The 15,194-nt window shown below is 28.2% G+C and overlaps 1 protein-coding gene across 1 annotated transcript; it reads left to right on the top strand.

Moving 5' to 3' along the window:
* The first annotated feature begins 9,738 nt into the window (after positions 1-9,738).
* On the top strand, positions 9,739-14,966 carry ABCB27 (transporter associated with antigen processing protein 2). The gene is made up of 17 exons (XM_016338340.3): positions 9,739-10,150; positions 10,716-10,784; positions 10,863-10,898; positions 10,983-11,057; positions 11,147-11,271; positions 11,402-11,501; positions 11,648-11,819; positions 11,921-12,039; positions 12,117-12,227; positions 12,321-12,465; positions 12,644-12,776; positions 13,205-13,280; positions 13,373-13,438; positions 13,549-13,656; positions 13,995-14,102; positions 14,192-14,389; positions 14,473-14,966. The coding sequence occupies exons 1-17, from the start codon at positions 10,100-10,102 to the stop codon at positions 14,680-14,682; spliced, it is 1,902 nt and encodes a 633-aa protein (XP_016193826.1). The 5' UTR covers positions 9,739-10,099; the 3' UTR covers positions 14,683-14,966.
* Positions 14,967-15,194: the final 228 nt, after the last annotated feature.

Below are 15,194 nucleotides of genomic sequence, written 5' to 3'. Positions count from 1 at the left end.
AAATAAAAAGTATAATTAATTATAATTTACATCTTAAATTATGTTGAGTACATGATATTCTATTGTGCTGCTAAAAGTAAAAATGAGATAACAAATATAATTTTATCTCTTAATTCAGTATATTTATTTATATTTTATACTTTTTTTATGATTAATTTTGTACGGTGTTGGTATATTAAATAAAAATACCTGTTATAATAACAAAAAATAAAATAAAATTTATTTCAATCAATAATTTTATATTCTTTACTTTTTTTTAATTTCATTTTGGATTTTAATTTATTACTAAAAGGTAGTGAAATTCTATTGATACTGAAATAAAGTTGCAAAAAGGTCCATAGGGTAGAATAAGTAAAATAATGTGATACACATATTACAACATCCAAATGAAACAACCTAAGATCTAAAATGTTTATCTTTCTCTTTCTCGCCGTCTATTATATTATCGATTCTATTATATTAAAATCGATTTTTTACATTTAATGATAGAGTCAACGTAGCATGTTTCTGAGAGTGTTTCTTAATTTATTTTGTTTAACTCATTAAATACAATTCATTATAATGCGTTAATTATATCAACTAATTGATTTAATTAGATATTTAAGTATCACATAATTTAAAATTATGTATATTGATTTGATTTTTATGATATATAAATTTAAGGAATAAATTAAAATAATATAACTTATTACTTATTTAATTTGAATACAACAAATACAAAATTAATTTAGTCAAAAGTTTATTATTTTCTAATCTTCTATACATAAAAATGACAAAACAAAATTGTAAAAATAATCTTTTTATCGTTTTTGCTATTTTAATTTTATTTTCTTTGCTTTTTTATGTGTAATTTTATTTTACATTAACTTTGTGTATTTAATAACAAAATATATTCATATTAATTCTATCATATAATAATATATTTTTCTCCTATGTTAATCAAAGAATTTCGATAGTTATCAACTACATCTAATAGAATGACTGAGAAGTGAGAACTACGACAAGTTAAACCCAGATTCAAAATGCTGAAACAAAGGAAAGAAAACAGTGGATATATGATTAGAGAAAAATATATAATAACGAGAAATATACTAAAACTGGATTTTTCCTCCAACTAATAAAAGTGAGGTGTCAATTTTTCATGAATTTATTTTTCCTCTAAAATGAAATCACTATTTTCTCTTCTAAATTTATTTTAGAAAAATATCTTTATTATAATTATATTACAATTAACATTTAACGAATAATGCATGATTATACTAATTTAGGAAAATATCTTTATTATAATTATATAAAATCAATATTTAATATATTATCAACTAATAAAAGTGAAGTGTCAATTCCTCATGAATTCATTTTTCCTCCAAAATGAAAGTACTATTCTCTCTTCTAAATTTATTTTAAAAAAATATCTTTATTATAATTATATTACAATATTACAATTATATTACAAGTAGCACTTAATGAATAATGCATAATTATAATAATTTAGAAAAATAAAATAAAGTCCAGTAATTTATCTTTCGACTGCACACGTATGTAGAATAACTTTTAAGAATGAGTTATGTATAGTAAATACGTTCGATAATTGTAAAACTGTATACTAACATTGCTATAATATTATTTCAGGTATATGTTTTGCAGGCATCAAAGAAAAATGTTGAGTTATTTTTTAGTGGGTTTAAATTATTTATTGTTTATTAGAGAATTTTGTGCATTAGAATTCTCTAATAATTTATTATTTATTTTGAGCTGATTTTGATATGTTCTTACTTGACAGTAAAACAACATATAAAAAATTGTTGGTGGGTCTAAGTATTACTAGGTTATTTATGGTCACATTGAGTATATATGTTTGATTTATTGAAAAAAGTAAATTACTAAAACTAATTAATAACTATTTTAGAGTTAATACATTTAATACTAGATTAAGAAAAAATAAATATACATAATATGTTACATTTTTATTAATCAAATTATTATAATTCAAATTAATCTTAACAAAAGATTTAAAATTATAATTTTAAATTTATCACGTACATGACACGGGTATTACACTTGTTCATATTTTATAAAGAGTGGAATGTTATTAATCTTTTAAGTTGTTGATAAAAATCTTAGAAATAACTAGGATTTTATTTTATTTTATATTTACTTCTATTTGTTCTTATTATGTTCCATCTTGTTGTATCGAATTACTTTTGTTTTAAAAGAATTTAGTTCTGAATTTTTTATTTTCATTAATTGAAAAGTAACTTGAACTTTCAAAACTATTAATTTAAAAGACGATTAATTTTGTGACTATAAGTAGTGACGAGTCATCTCTATTGTGACTTTTGGCATTGGTTTAGTATACCTAAAAATTAGTCATAAAAATTAATTATTAGTATAGAATATATATTAAAATATAAAATATATATTAAAAATAAATTAAATTATATATATATTTAAATATAAATATAATGACTAATTTTAATAGTTTATTTTAATATGTAAATAATATTTTTATTGATTTAGTGAGGATATTGATAATGGATGATGACACTATTTTAGAATTCAATTAAAAAATTAATTTTTTAATAAATATACCTACATCGGTTAATTTTTTGTATTTTAAATTTTAAATTTTTTACAAAATAAAAATTGAAAAGATAATTATATAATTTAAAAAATTAGTTAATATTAATTAATTAAAAATTAATTCTCTGTACGAAGAAGGAAAGAAATACAGAAAAAGATGACAAGGAGAGAGAATATAATTACTCAATAGAAAATAACAAAAACTAAAAAAGGAGGTCTAAAGCAAGTTGCCTTAGTATAGAATAATAAGAAAGATATATTACTAATTAGTTTCTTTGGATATTCACCTACATTTTCATCTTTATTATATGATTTATGGGTGGGAAAGGAGCAAAACTTTTACAGGCACAATTGTCATGTAAATTACAATAAATATATTCTGGATGGAGAAAAGGATGTCGATCGGATCATGCGAAAGGGATCATATATAGGTCCATTTTAAATTTATAATTATTGTAAGGTTCTTATTCCTCAATCATTATTAAAAGCCAGATGGAAAAAAAAGTGGAATTCTTATGGTCATCACCATCAAGCTAGTTGCTAGTTCATATATATTATTATGTAACCTAGCTACTAGCTAGTTCATAATAAGGAATCATTCTCCACGTTCAAAAAGCAATACAAGATATCAGGGATTATTAATTTATTGGTTAGTTAATAGATAAATAGAGAATGTAGCTTATTGATTATAGAACATGATGCATGCATGCATGCATGCATATGCTGGTGGCCAACTTGATATAAAATATCAACATCAACATCAACATATATATACTATGTATTGTGGTTGATAACTTGTATTTTCATCAGCATTTTCGTATCACACAGTTCATATTATTGTATGTTTATTATGTATCAATAGAAAAAGGTTTAAATTTAGTAAAAGTTTCTTCAATAGTATATATATATATATATGGTGGTGTTTCAAGAATATTTGATGAGGAATGTTACTACGATTTTATTAGGTAGACAATAACTTTTATAAATAATGTGAATAATGAGCTTTTGAATTGACTCAATAAAAAAAAAAACACTTCATTCCAAATTACCTCCTAAATTTTAATATTAGGATAATCATCTGCACACCTAGTAAATTGAACATTCAGCCATTGTTAACTGTGCATGAATAAATCGAATCAAAAGAAATAACCATCTAATTAAAAATAATGAACATAATTATCTGCATACCTATTGAATTGAATATCCAACATATTCATTGTTCACATTGTTTAGTATTCTCATTATCTATCTATACTTTTTCATGTTACTAATATGAATACAACCTTAACCAAGTTTGATGCTATTATTTTGAATTAGAGAAAATTATAATTTTCTTTTGACATAAAAGCAAATATTTTATTCATGGAATAGTTATATTATTCTTATAGATAATAAAAATGATATGTATTTAAGAGGACATTTTTGTTATTCTAGAACCAAAAAATAAAATTGTAATCTTATCATGTTAGAAGAATTATATTATGTCTGTTTTAGTGATAAAAAAACAAGAGTGAGCTGACCAGTAAATTGACTATTTCATCGACCCAGGTTGGTTAAAGATATCAAATTTTATTCCGGATAAGTTTGATACTTTTTTTTTGGTATTATGATAAGTTTGATACTTACCTTCCCTTTTTCTGGGACTAGGTGTTTTTTTTTACTGAGGTTTAGAGTCTTGCTGATATAGGGTGAAAGTGGTTTTGTTTTTTTTTTTTTTTTTTGGACAAAAGGTTTTGTTGTTTAGATTACGAATGTTTTTTTTCTTCGATAATGAAATTATTTTGAATCTACATATGTTTTGTTGGAAATTGGGTATACGTGGATATTTTCATAGATGTAGAAAAACTTCTGAGTTGGGCCTCTTCTAACGCTTCAAACCAACCCCTATTTTTATTAGTGTCTCCATTAGTATTGTCACATTAAAAAAAAAAAATTCTCCTTTTAGTTTATCCTTTTGGTTATGTTGGTTTTGATAATAGATATTTTTATCTAACCAATTTGAATGGCAGTCTCTTTAAATAGGTATTAGAATTTGAATCTCATTTAATTTTATGCATACAGTAATTTATTGGATGACAAATTTTTTTGCATGTTTTCCTTAAAATAATTTTTTAAATAAAATATCTCTAATATATTTTTAGTTACAATAATTTTTGTGTTAATATATAATATTTTTGTTAATTTTCTGATAATTTAAAGTGTTAAATATTCAGTAAATATATACAAATACAAAATCTATTTTTCACGTGAGTTTGTTTTCCATTCATATATCCTGAGTACGAATTGAATTTTGTTAAATGTGTTATTTGCATTCATATAAATAAGGTTGTTTTTCAGTATTTAATTGGTCTAAGTTAGTAAAATACTAAAATGAAAAAAAAAAGTGATTAATTTAAGTTACATAAATAAATTATATTGTACGTAAGATTCACCAAAAAATTTATATACGTAATTGGAAAGTGATTTACATTCGTATATTACAACACACATTTCCAGTTTCCGGAAGTGAAGTTCATTTGTGATGTTAAGAGAATCATTAAAATTGAATTAGATTAATTAGTATCATTTATATTTATATAGTGTATTTATATATTAATTATAGAATTTTATGTTTTTATTATTTTAATCTTACTAACAGTTATATATATCTCTCTTATACATTGTATTTTTTTCAATATAAATAATACACAAAATTTTTTTAAAATTTCTCTCTTATTTCTAACCTGTGAAAATGTGTAATGATGCGGTCGCCGTATTAGTTTCATTTTTATCCAAAACTGCCCTAACAAGACAGAGGATGGGACCGCCGCACATTCACGGGCACACATATGAACACATCTTGATCAAAATCTTCATTTTGTATCCAAATGTGGTTTAACAAAAAATAAAAAAAATTTCGACATATTTAGGTACATTTAAATATTATTATGTATTATTGTGTTTATTTTTATTATTATTATTATTATTATATATTTTTAAAATAAATTTTAAAATAATATATGTTATTATTTATTAAAAAAAATATTTTAAATATGTTGTATAATTAAAAATAAAAAAATAATTTATATTTTAATATAATAAATAAAATATCAAAATATTATTAAAATTTATCTAAAAATATTTTATATTTTATATATATATTATATCTTCGTATTTTAAAAACTTAAAAATTAAAAATTAAAAATAGTACCAAAAATTTAAAATTTTAATTTATTTGTTATATATTTATTAAACAAATTAAAAAATATACTAATAATAATTTTAACATGTTATTTAAATGTTCTTTATTTTTTAAGTTTATTAGGAATTTAATGCAATTAGATAATTTTAATAAATCTAAAAATAAAAAACATGTATTAAAAAAGGAATAATATTTTTCACAACTTCAATAATAATAATAATAATAATAATAATAATAATAATAATAATAATAATAATAATAATAATACAAGAAGGAATATTCCATACACCTCCTACGCCACTTACATCGACCATAACGTCCCTGCTGACGTTTCTTATTTTATCATATACCCATAAAACAACATTTCTATTCTAATTAAGGCTCAACATTTTATATTCACAGATATTTCAAACCATCAGATTTATGCACTACGCACCCAGCACCACCTCCCCCCTATAAGGTTAAGGTTACAGCTGACTTACTATAAATATTTAGTATATTTCTCTGACATTTCGGTATTATATGGCAAATAATGAAAAGGAAAATTTTCTCTTTTCGATTTTATTCCTTAAAATTTTCCCTTTTATTTTTCTGTTTCAATATTCAAATTCACAAATTTTCCATAACCAGATGTTTATATAGTATCAATAATACAATAATATGTTAGGATATATGAAATATATATATATATATATATATATATATATATTAGTTTGAGTTTTTTTCTTAAGTGATTTTATAATATATTATTAAAGTTTTCATGAAAAAAGTTTAGAATTTAGTTTTTGTTAATTAAAAATAAATTATTTGTATGCAACATACCGTTTAAATTTTTGAGTTAAATATTTCATGACAAATTAATTATATTATATTATCTGATGTGAGTATAAACTTTTTGACCCTTTAAAAAAATGTAAACATATTCCATACACTAAACATACAGTTGGCAAATAACTTAAACAAATATTTTATACTCTTAATATTTATATTTTATTTTAAGTTTATCTTTAAATTTTATTTCATTTTAATTTTATACCAAAATTTTCAAAATATTTTATTTTGCATCTTTCAATTAAATCTTCTAACAATTAAAGGTTGATATAAAATTTAGAGATAAAATTAAAATTAAATACAAATATTGAAAGTACAAAATATATTTTTCTCTATTACACATGACCCTGATAATTGATAAGTGCTAAGCCTTATTGGCAAATTACCAATACCGCACCTTCTATGTGTTTGCTAAGAAAATTCCACGTGGATTTAATGTAAACACAAGTCAAAGTCATCATCGTTTGCTAAGAAAATTGCTGCCTTTTTTGTTTTTCCCACACATTTTCCACTCACTAGGGGGGAAAAAGCGGGTGTAAGTCTTTGGTTTATATTAATTAATGAAAGCAGCCATTATTAAATAATAATATTTTTATAATTAAATTATTTTAGAAAACCTAATGGATGATATAATAAATTATAACAATAATGTTAGAAAAATAAAAAAATTTAAATTTACTTTATTTAGTATTTAATTAATTACGATTTCGTTATACATCTAAATTTTTTTGGCGACTAAATTCAATCAACTTGGTTTAAACCTAACAAAAATCAGTTTCATAGTGAGAGCGTGTAGACATGCTCCAACTCCCAGCGACATCGCGTGCTTCCTCTTCTTCTTGACGTTCTTCCTTCTTTTTCGTATTCCTTATTCTTCTCTACATGCAGTGCAGTTGCTGCATTTTTCTTTTCTTTTCCTCTTCATTTTTCTAGCGATTGTTTGCAGCATTATGTATGCCTTTTTTTTATATTTGATTTTTTTCTCTTTTTTTTATTTTTATTCTTGTTAATAGGATAAAAGAAGAAAAATGATGAGAATGCGAGACAAAAAAAAAAAGAAGATAATGATAAAGAAGAAGAGGAGGAAGATGAAGAATTTGGAATAATGCAAAATTTATTAGAAAATAACACTAAAATATCTCAACAATAACACTAAAACTTCTTAATTTTAATACCAAAATTTAACTAAAAAAAATAGCTTTTTTAATGCTGCATTTTTTTTTGCTTCTTATGATGATGATGGTGATGATGATGATGATGATGATGATGATGATGATGATGATGATGATGATGACGAGGAGGAGGAGGAGGAGGAGGAGGAGGAGGAGGAGGAGGAGGAGGAGGAGGAGGAGGAGGAGGAGGAGGAGGAGGAGGAGGAGGAGGAGGAGGAGGAGGAGGAGGAGGAGGAGGAGGAGTTTTGAATTGTTATTCTTAATTTTTTTAGAAGTATTGATTCTCATATTAGACTTGAATAAACATATATTACAATCTTATTTAATTGAATGAAGGTAAAAAGTAAATTGCATACTAAAAGATCATAAGATAGCACCCAAATGACTTGAATGAATATGTTTATACTATATTACAATCTTATTTAGTTGAATGAATGAGTTTCATATTTATTGCATTGAATTCTTGCCAGAAATAACAAATCACCGAAATTTCTGAATTTTGACACTAAAATTTTTTAATTTTGACACCAAAATATTACAAAAACAAAAAAATTCTTAATTTTGACACTAAAATTTTTACTGCAAACACATAAATATCTTTTTAATATCTTCTGATGCTTCAATGAGAGCTTCTTTTCTTTCTCTACTTACTAACTAAAAATAATCAAAAGGAATATTTTAATTTGATGTTCTAATCTTGCTAAGTAATTATAATGATCAAGATAACCAAGAATAAGAAGAGGAAGAGCTTTTGTTTTGAATTGTTGTTCTTATTTTTTTTTGGAATATTACTTCTCATGTTAGATTTGAATGAACATGTATTACAATGTTATTTAATTGAATGAATATAAAAAACAAATTGTATACTATAAGATCACAAAATAACACCAAAATTACTTGAATAAATATGTTTGTACTATATTTGAATCTTATTTAGTTGAATGAATGTAAATTTCCACTTATTGAATTTGAATTCTTGCCAAAAACAAAAAATATCGAAATTTCTTAATTTTAATACCAAAATGTTCTTACATAAATACAGAAATCTCTTTTTTAATGCTGCATTTTTTGTTTCTTATTCTTCTTTTTTTTTTTGTTGCTCTTATTTCTTTTAAGAGTATTATTTCTCAATTAGACTTGAATGCACATTTATTAGATTGAAAACTTACATGTGCAAAAATTTAAAAGAAAATAAAAGAGGAAAAGAAACATTGTAATTTACGTATAAAAAGAAAACGACATTAACAATGATAATGACTATGGTGATGGAGGAGGAGAAAAAGAAAAAGGAAGGAGGAGAATAAATTCAAATGAGAAAGAAATGACGAGGAAGAGGAGGAGGTCGTAGTGGTGACGATGACGATGACGATAATAAAAGCGAAATATGAAGAAAAATGAGGAGAATAAGAAGAGATAGTAGCAGCAGCAATGACGATGACAACAACGACGATGATGGAAGAGGAGGAAAAGGAAAGAGAAAAATAAATTCAAATGAAAAAAGAAAGAAGAGGAAGAGGAGGAGGTGGTGGTAACGATGATAACGAAAAAGAAAAATGAAGAAAAAGGAGGAGAATAAGAAGAGGCAGTAGCAATACATAAGAAGAAGTGCATAAACAAAAAATACATTATAACAACTTAGTTGGATTTAGTTAGATTAATGACTTAAATATAAAATTTTTTTGTATTAATTATAGTAATAATTAATAATTTTTAAATAAAATAAATTTGAATTGTTTTAATTATATATATATTGAAATTCTAATTAAATTTTGTAGATAATTTTAGTCATTAATTTTAATAATAAAATATATATAATTAAAATTAATGACTAAAATTATATATGAGCATGTATTTTTGTACATAAATGTATCTGAGAATAAAACCAATAGCAAAAAATGGCCCTATTGAATTGATAGATGGAAAGTGAGCAGTTAGTACTTCACAGTGATTGTTTAATTTCGGCCACCCCTTCTAGTTGGGTGATATTGGACCACATTCATTTTCTGGGCAATTTTCTGAACTGAAATCTTTGACCAAGAATAATAACTTCATTATTAAGTAATAAGTAGTACTACATCTTTTTGCAATACATTAATTAATTTAATTTTTTTTATATATTTTTAAATGACCAACTCAATATAAATAGTACGTCAATTGATTTTATTAATTAACAGTATTAACAATATTGGGGATATTAATTAATTTCTAGGGGAGAATCTATAAGTTGGAGTGGCGATGAGAGATTACTAGTAACGTGCAAGTGTAGCATTCTTCCTATTACAACTAGAAATTAGAAATTGGAGAGAGAGAGAGAGAGAGAGAGAGAGAGAGAGAGATGAACGGTTTAAGAGGTGAAAGAGCTCCTCTCTTGGAAGCTGAGCGCGGCGTAAGTCACAATATTTTCTCTTATTTTTAATTTTTTATTCCACAGTCTCAGTCACTCTGCCATTCTTGTGTTTGCTTACCTTTTTACTTTTCAGCTCCAACAATTTTGCAGCTCTAAAAATATGATTGTTCCATTCACTCTGGATAAGAATATTACTATGTTTTTATTTAGTTCAGATTTATTTATTACGTAATGTTAGTGTTATTATTTTGAGTGAAAGAGTGTGTTTAATGAGCTGTTTCTATTTCGAAAATCTGATGCTAGAGTTACATAGAATTGAGAAATGAAAATTGATTTTTGAAATCCATCAAATCACAGTCTTCATAGTTTGAAAATTTTTCGCTTCAAAATGTTGGCTTGTTGACTTTTGCTATGGCTTCCTCCTAAACCTATTGAGACATGCGTGTTTTCTTGACAATCGTTTTAATGGAACTGTTAAATTAACTTCCTAATTGTTCATAATGGTTATGCTTTATTTACACCAAAGAACTGCATAAAAGAATAAGGATTCTAGACATATATCTGGAACTGCATTTTATGATTGTATTCTATTGATTTTGTATAGGGAAGGGGAAAAAGGGATGGAGCTTCAGAGGACCAAGTCTCAGACCTTGAGCACGGTGACGGAGTGCCGGTTGTCTATACACCCTTAGAATCTCTTTGATCATGTTTTTATGTGTACAATTGCTAACTAGATGAATTAAATTGTCAGGCAGCGAATGTGGGATTCTTCCGAGTGTTTTCACTTGTAAGTGGTTGGTGCTGGTGTTTATTTGGATGAATTGCTGCCATATTTTTGTGATCATTTAATTCTATAATTAATTAATTTCAGGCAAAACCAGAGGCTGGAAATTTGGTGATTGGTACAGGGGCTTTGTTGATTGCGGCCACATCAAGTATCTTAGTTGTATGATCATTTACTCCCTCTATTTCCTGCGTGCGCGCACACAGTTTTTCCAGCATGTTTCCTAATGAACATGGAATTTCCTGCTGTAGCAAAAATATGGTGGCAAGATAATTGACATTGTGTCAGGAGATCTAAGAACTCAAGAGCAGAGAGATGCGGCTTTAAATGCTGTCAAGAACACTATTATAGAGATCTTTCTAATTGTGTTTCTTGGGTATGAACCTTGCCTGATTACTCTTTCACTGGTCATTTTTTTTATAATCTGAATGTAGTTATGTTTTGTGATCTGTTGTGTGGATTTTCTGTATCCCCACGTGGTTCACCGAGTTTTCCTGGATTTTCAGTTCAATTTGCACAGCACTTCGAGCTTGGCTATTTTCTTCTGCTAGTGAAAGAGTTGTCGCACGGCTAAGAAAGGATTTGTTCAGTCACCTTGTAAACCAGGTAAAATAATATTGTTGCAATGACTCTTGCGTTGTGTTATTTTTGGTCCAATGAATTGGAGAGTAGGAATTTTCAATCTTGCAGATTGTAACTGCCCTTGCTGCTCAACGAAAGCTTTTGTTTATTATGGAATCACGATTTTTCAGGAGATTGCTTTCTTCGATGTTACTCGAACGGGAGAACTCTTAAGTAGGTTGTCGGAAGATACACAGATCATAAAGAATGCCGCAACTACCAATCTTTCTGAGGCCATGAGGAACCTAGCAACAGCACTTATGGGTCTCAGCTTCATGTTTGCAACATCTTGGAAGTTAACATGTGAGTAGTTGAAGAGTGGAGGTTTATTTCATAAACTATAGACACACATTTATGCCATTGTTCAAATCCTAACTTCTCCCTCTTCCCTCAATATCTTATAGTGTTGGCTTTGGCTGTTGTGCCTGTAATTTCTGTTGCTGTCCGTAAATTTGGGCGTTTCCTGCGTGAACTATCTCACAAAACTCAAGCTGCAGCTGCAGTAGCATCTTCAATTGCTGAGGTATTCCTCTTCCATCAAACCAACATTAGGAGATGATATTCATTTCCAATCTAATCTTAATTTTGCATGTTGCTTAGGAATCATTTGGTGCCATAAGAACAGTAAGATCTTTTGCCCAAGAAGATTATGAAATTTCACGCTACTCTGAGAAAGTTAGTGAGACACTCAGCCTTGGCCTTAAGCAAGCTGTGAGTTAGTCCTTTCTGGTTTGATCTATGTGCTACTTTGTAAACTAAGTTGTTTTGCCTATGCATTTTAACCTTATCCACTTGATGTTACAGAAAGTCGTTGGACTCTTTTCTGGAGGCCTTAATGCAGCGTCCACACTTTCTGTTATCGTAGTAGTTATATATGGAGCTAGCTTGACAATCAAGGGTCACATGACCTCGGGTGATCTCACGTCTTTCATTCTTTATAGTCTTTCAGGTAAGTTCCTCATTCTATTCTGCAATTTTACATTAAATGATTTCTATAGAACATCAACAGTTGAAAGTATGTATGATGCATGATTGTTATAGTTGATTGTTGATCAGATTCCAGTTTGATCTGTTGTGTTTGAGCTGTGGCGTAGTATATATGTTGACTCGGTTATTTTTCCTTGCAGTGGGATCTTCTATATCTGGCTTGTCGGGATTGTATACAGTAGTTATGAAAGCTGCAGGTGCTAGCCGAAGGGTATTTCAACTTTTGGATCGTGAGTCGTCAATGCCTAAGCCAGGAAATAAGTGTCCTCTTGGGTCAGTAAACATAGATTTTGTAAAATATATCTATAAATGTTATTTTCAGATAGTCCCCCTTCTCTTTTGCCTATTTTGGCATATTAAGATCCTGAAATACCCCTAATCTATTGTGTCTCATCCTAAGGTTCAAGGTGTAGATTCCTGTACCACAGAATTTACAGTGTTCCAATTATGTATTCACTATTCAAAGCCTACATTTCCAATGTTGGTTGAAGTTCATCCATGAAATTTTACCACTCACTTTGTACCCCAAAACCAAAGACAGCCAGTGTTACGAAGTGGAAATTTGTTGATGAAAACCTTACATAGGGCGAGAGTACAAAAGTCAATTTCACCTCTGTCATAAAAAGTGTGAATTGCAGAATAATTTTCATGAATTAACTATACCAACTTATTTATCACAACAAATGAACATTATATTGTAGTGATCAAGATGGGGAAGTGGAACTCGATGATGTATGGTTTTCCTATCCGTCGCGCCCTAATCACATGGTGCTCAAGGTATCAGTTTCCTTCTAAGTTACTGTTCTGCTGTTGCATATACAATACAAATTCAAGGCTACAATTACTAAAAAGTACATTTTCTTCAATAGGGCATTACAATTAAACTGCTGCCTGGCTCAAAAGTTGCTCTTGTTGGTCCAAGTGGTGGCGGGAAGGTATCGTGCATATTTTCTCCATGATTTTTCTTTGTTCCTTTGTTTATTTTCTGCTGTTTATTATTCGACAAAGTTCTTATTCAACATGAACTTATGTCTTTTTTGTGCAGACAACAATAGCTAACTTGATTGAAAGATTTTATGATCCAAGCAAAGGAAAGATTTTGCTGAATGGGGTTCCTCTGGTAGAAATATCTCACAAGCATTTGCACAGAAAGGTATCTCAATCATAAACTTATGGTTTTTGCTGCTTAAAATTAGTTACACCAATATTATAATGTTTCAATAACAACTGTTTAACTCATTTTAAGTTAGTGTATTATAGTTTAAGGCTTTATAGTATTTTGAACATATTAGATTCTGAGGGGATCTTGAAATATTCCTGAGGAAATCAAGATGAAGTGCTATTTATTAATTTATATATTGTGCCTCATGAACTCACCTATTACATTGCAGACTTATTCTAAGTGTTAATATGCCCGTGTTAGCAAAAGAAAGGTTGAACACTCTGAAGTCTAATTTCTGAGATTAACGATGTCTGCTTGTAATTTCGCAGATCAGTATAGTGAGTCAGGAGCCTACATTGTTCAACTGTTCCATAGAGGAGAACATAGCCTATGGTTTTGACGGCAAAGTCGACGAAGTTGACATAGAAAATGCGGCTGTAATATTTACTTTCTTTCTCCAATGAAACTCATCTCTCATTTTGTCCTAACTCTAGTTTATTCACCATTTGTATGGGTTTGAATGCAGAAAATGGCCAATGCACATGAATTTATATCAAAGTTCCCAGAGAAATACAAGACCTTTGTTGGAGAGCGTGGGGTACGGCTTTCGGGAGGGCAGAAACAGAGAATTGCGATTGCTAGAGCCCTGCTCATGGATCCAAAAATTCTCCTCCTGGATGAAGCCACTAGTGCCCTGGATGCCGAGAGCGAGTACCTAGTGCAGGTGAGTAGTGAGTTGACATCATGTAGCATATAAACTTTGGCTTGTATTTGCCATTCGCTAATTTTATGGTCCATATGTTGTAGGATGCTATGGATTCTCTAATGAAGGGAAGAACTGTTCTAGTCATTGCTCATAGATTATCAACTGTCAAAACTGCCGATACTGTAGCGGTTATCTCGGATGGCCAAGTAGTTGAGAGTGGCACGCACGACGAGCTTCTCGGCAAGAATGGTGTCTATACTGCATTAGTCAGGAGACAACTGCAGACAGCAAAAACCGAAAATGTAGTTTAGTTTGTTGAAGCAAAGATTATGATTTATGAATGGCCACTGTTGGTTATTAAATACTTTTGATACACTATAGTTCCTTGGTGACACGCATGACCATCACAGTTGCAAGTTACAACACTAGGTTTCAGCAGAGAAATTGTGGATACTGGTCGTTTACTGTTCCCACTGTCTAAAATTTAATCTCGCTTCCTGGATTTTGTATTTTGTATTTGTAATTTAGATGTCGGATAGAGTAAATATTAAACAGCAACTGAAAATGTTGAATCGAAGTGAAAATTTGATAGCTATCTTCATATCTGCAATGTCTCGACCTTTCTTTGCCGATCCATTCAGTTTTTCACCATGGTGCAACTAGCTGCTCCGCGAAGTCTGAGGGGTTTCTTTGCGTCGCCATGGCCGAACATAGTGCAGCCCCGGCCTTCTTTCTTTTCTCTCCTGATCTCTTCCGGGCAAATGCCCTGTTTTGTAACAAAATAAAAAGATTCAAATCATTGATGTGATTTTTGGTTTTCCAA

The sequence above is a fragment of the Arachis ipaensis genome, chromosome B1, assembly GCF_059453495.1.
Source record: "Arachis ipaensis isolate K30076 ecotype BB chromosome B1, ASM5945349v1, whole genome shotgun sequence".
NCBI lineage: Eukaryota > Viridiplantae > Streptophyta > Magnoliopsida > Fabales > Fabaceae > Arachis > Arachis ipaensis.
This window is presented reverse-complemented; position numbering and strand designations above follow the sequence as displayed.

What these genes read in the sequence shown, in the direction of transcription:
- ABCB27 (XM_016338340.3), top strand. Translation starts at nt 10,100, where the DNA reads ATGAACGGTTTAAGAGGTGAAAGAGCTCCTCTCTTGGAAGCTGAGCGC. An exon ending in AACATCTTGGAAGTTAACAT is followed by an intron (nt 11,820 to 11,920) that starts GTGAGTAGTTGA and finishes AATATCTTATAG; the next exon opens with TGTTGGCTTTGGCTGTTGTG. An exon ending in GCCTTGGCCTTAAGCAAGCT is followed by an intron (nt 12,228 to 12,320) that starts GTGAGTTAGTCC and finishes TTGATGTTACAG; the next exon opens with AAAGTCGTTGGACTCTTTTC.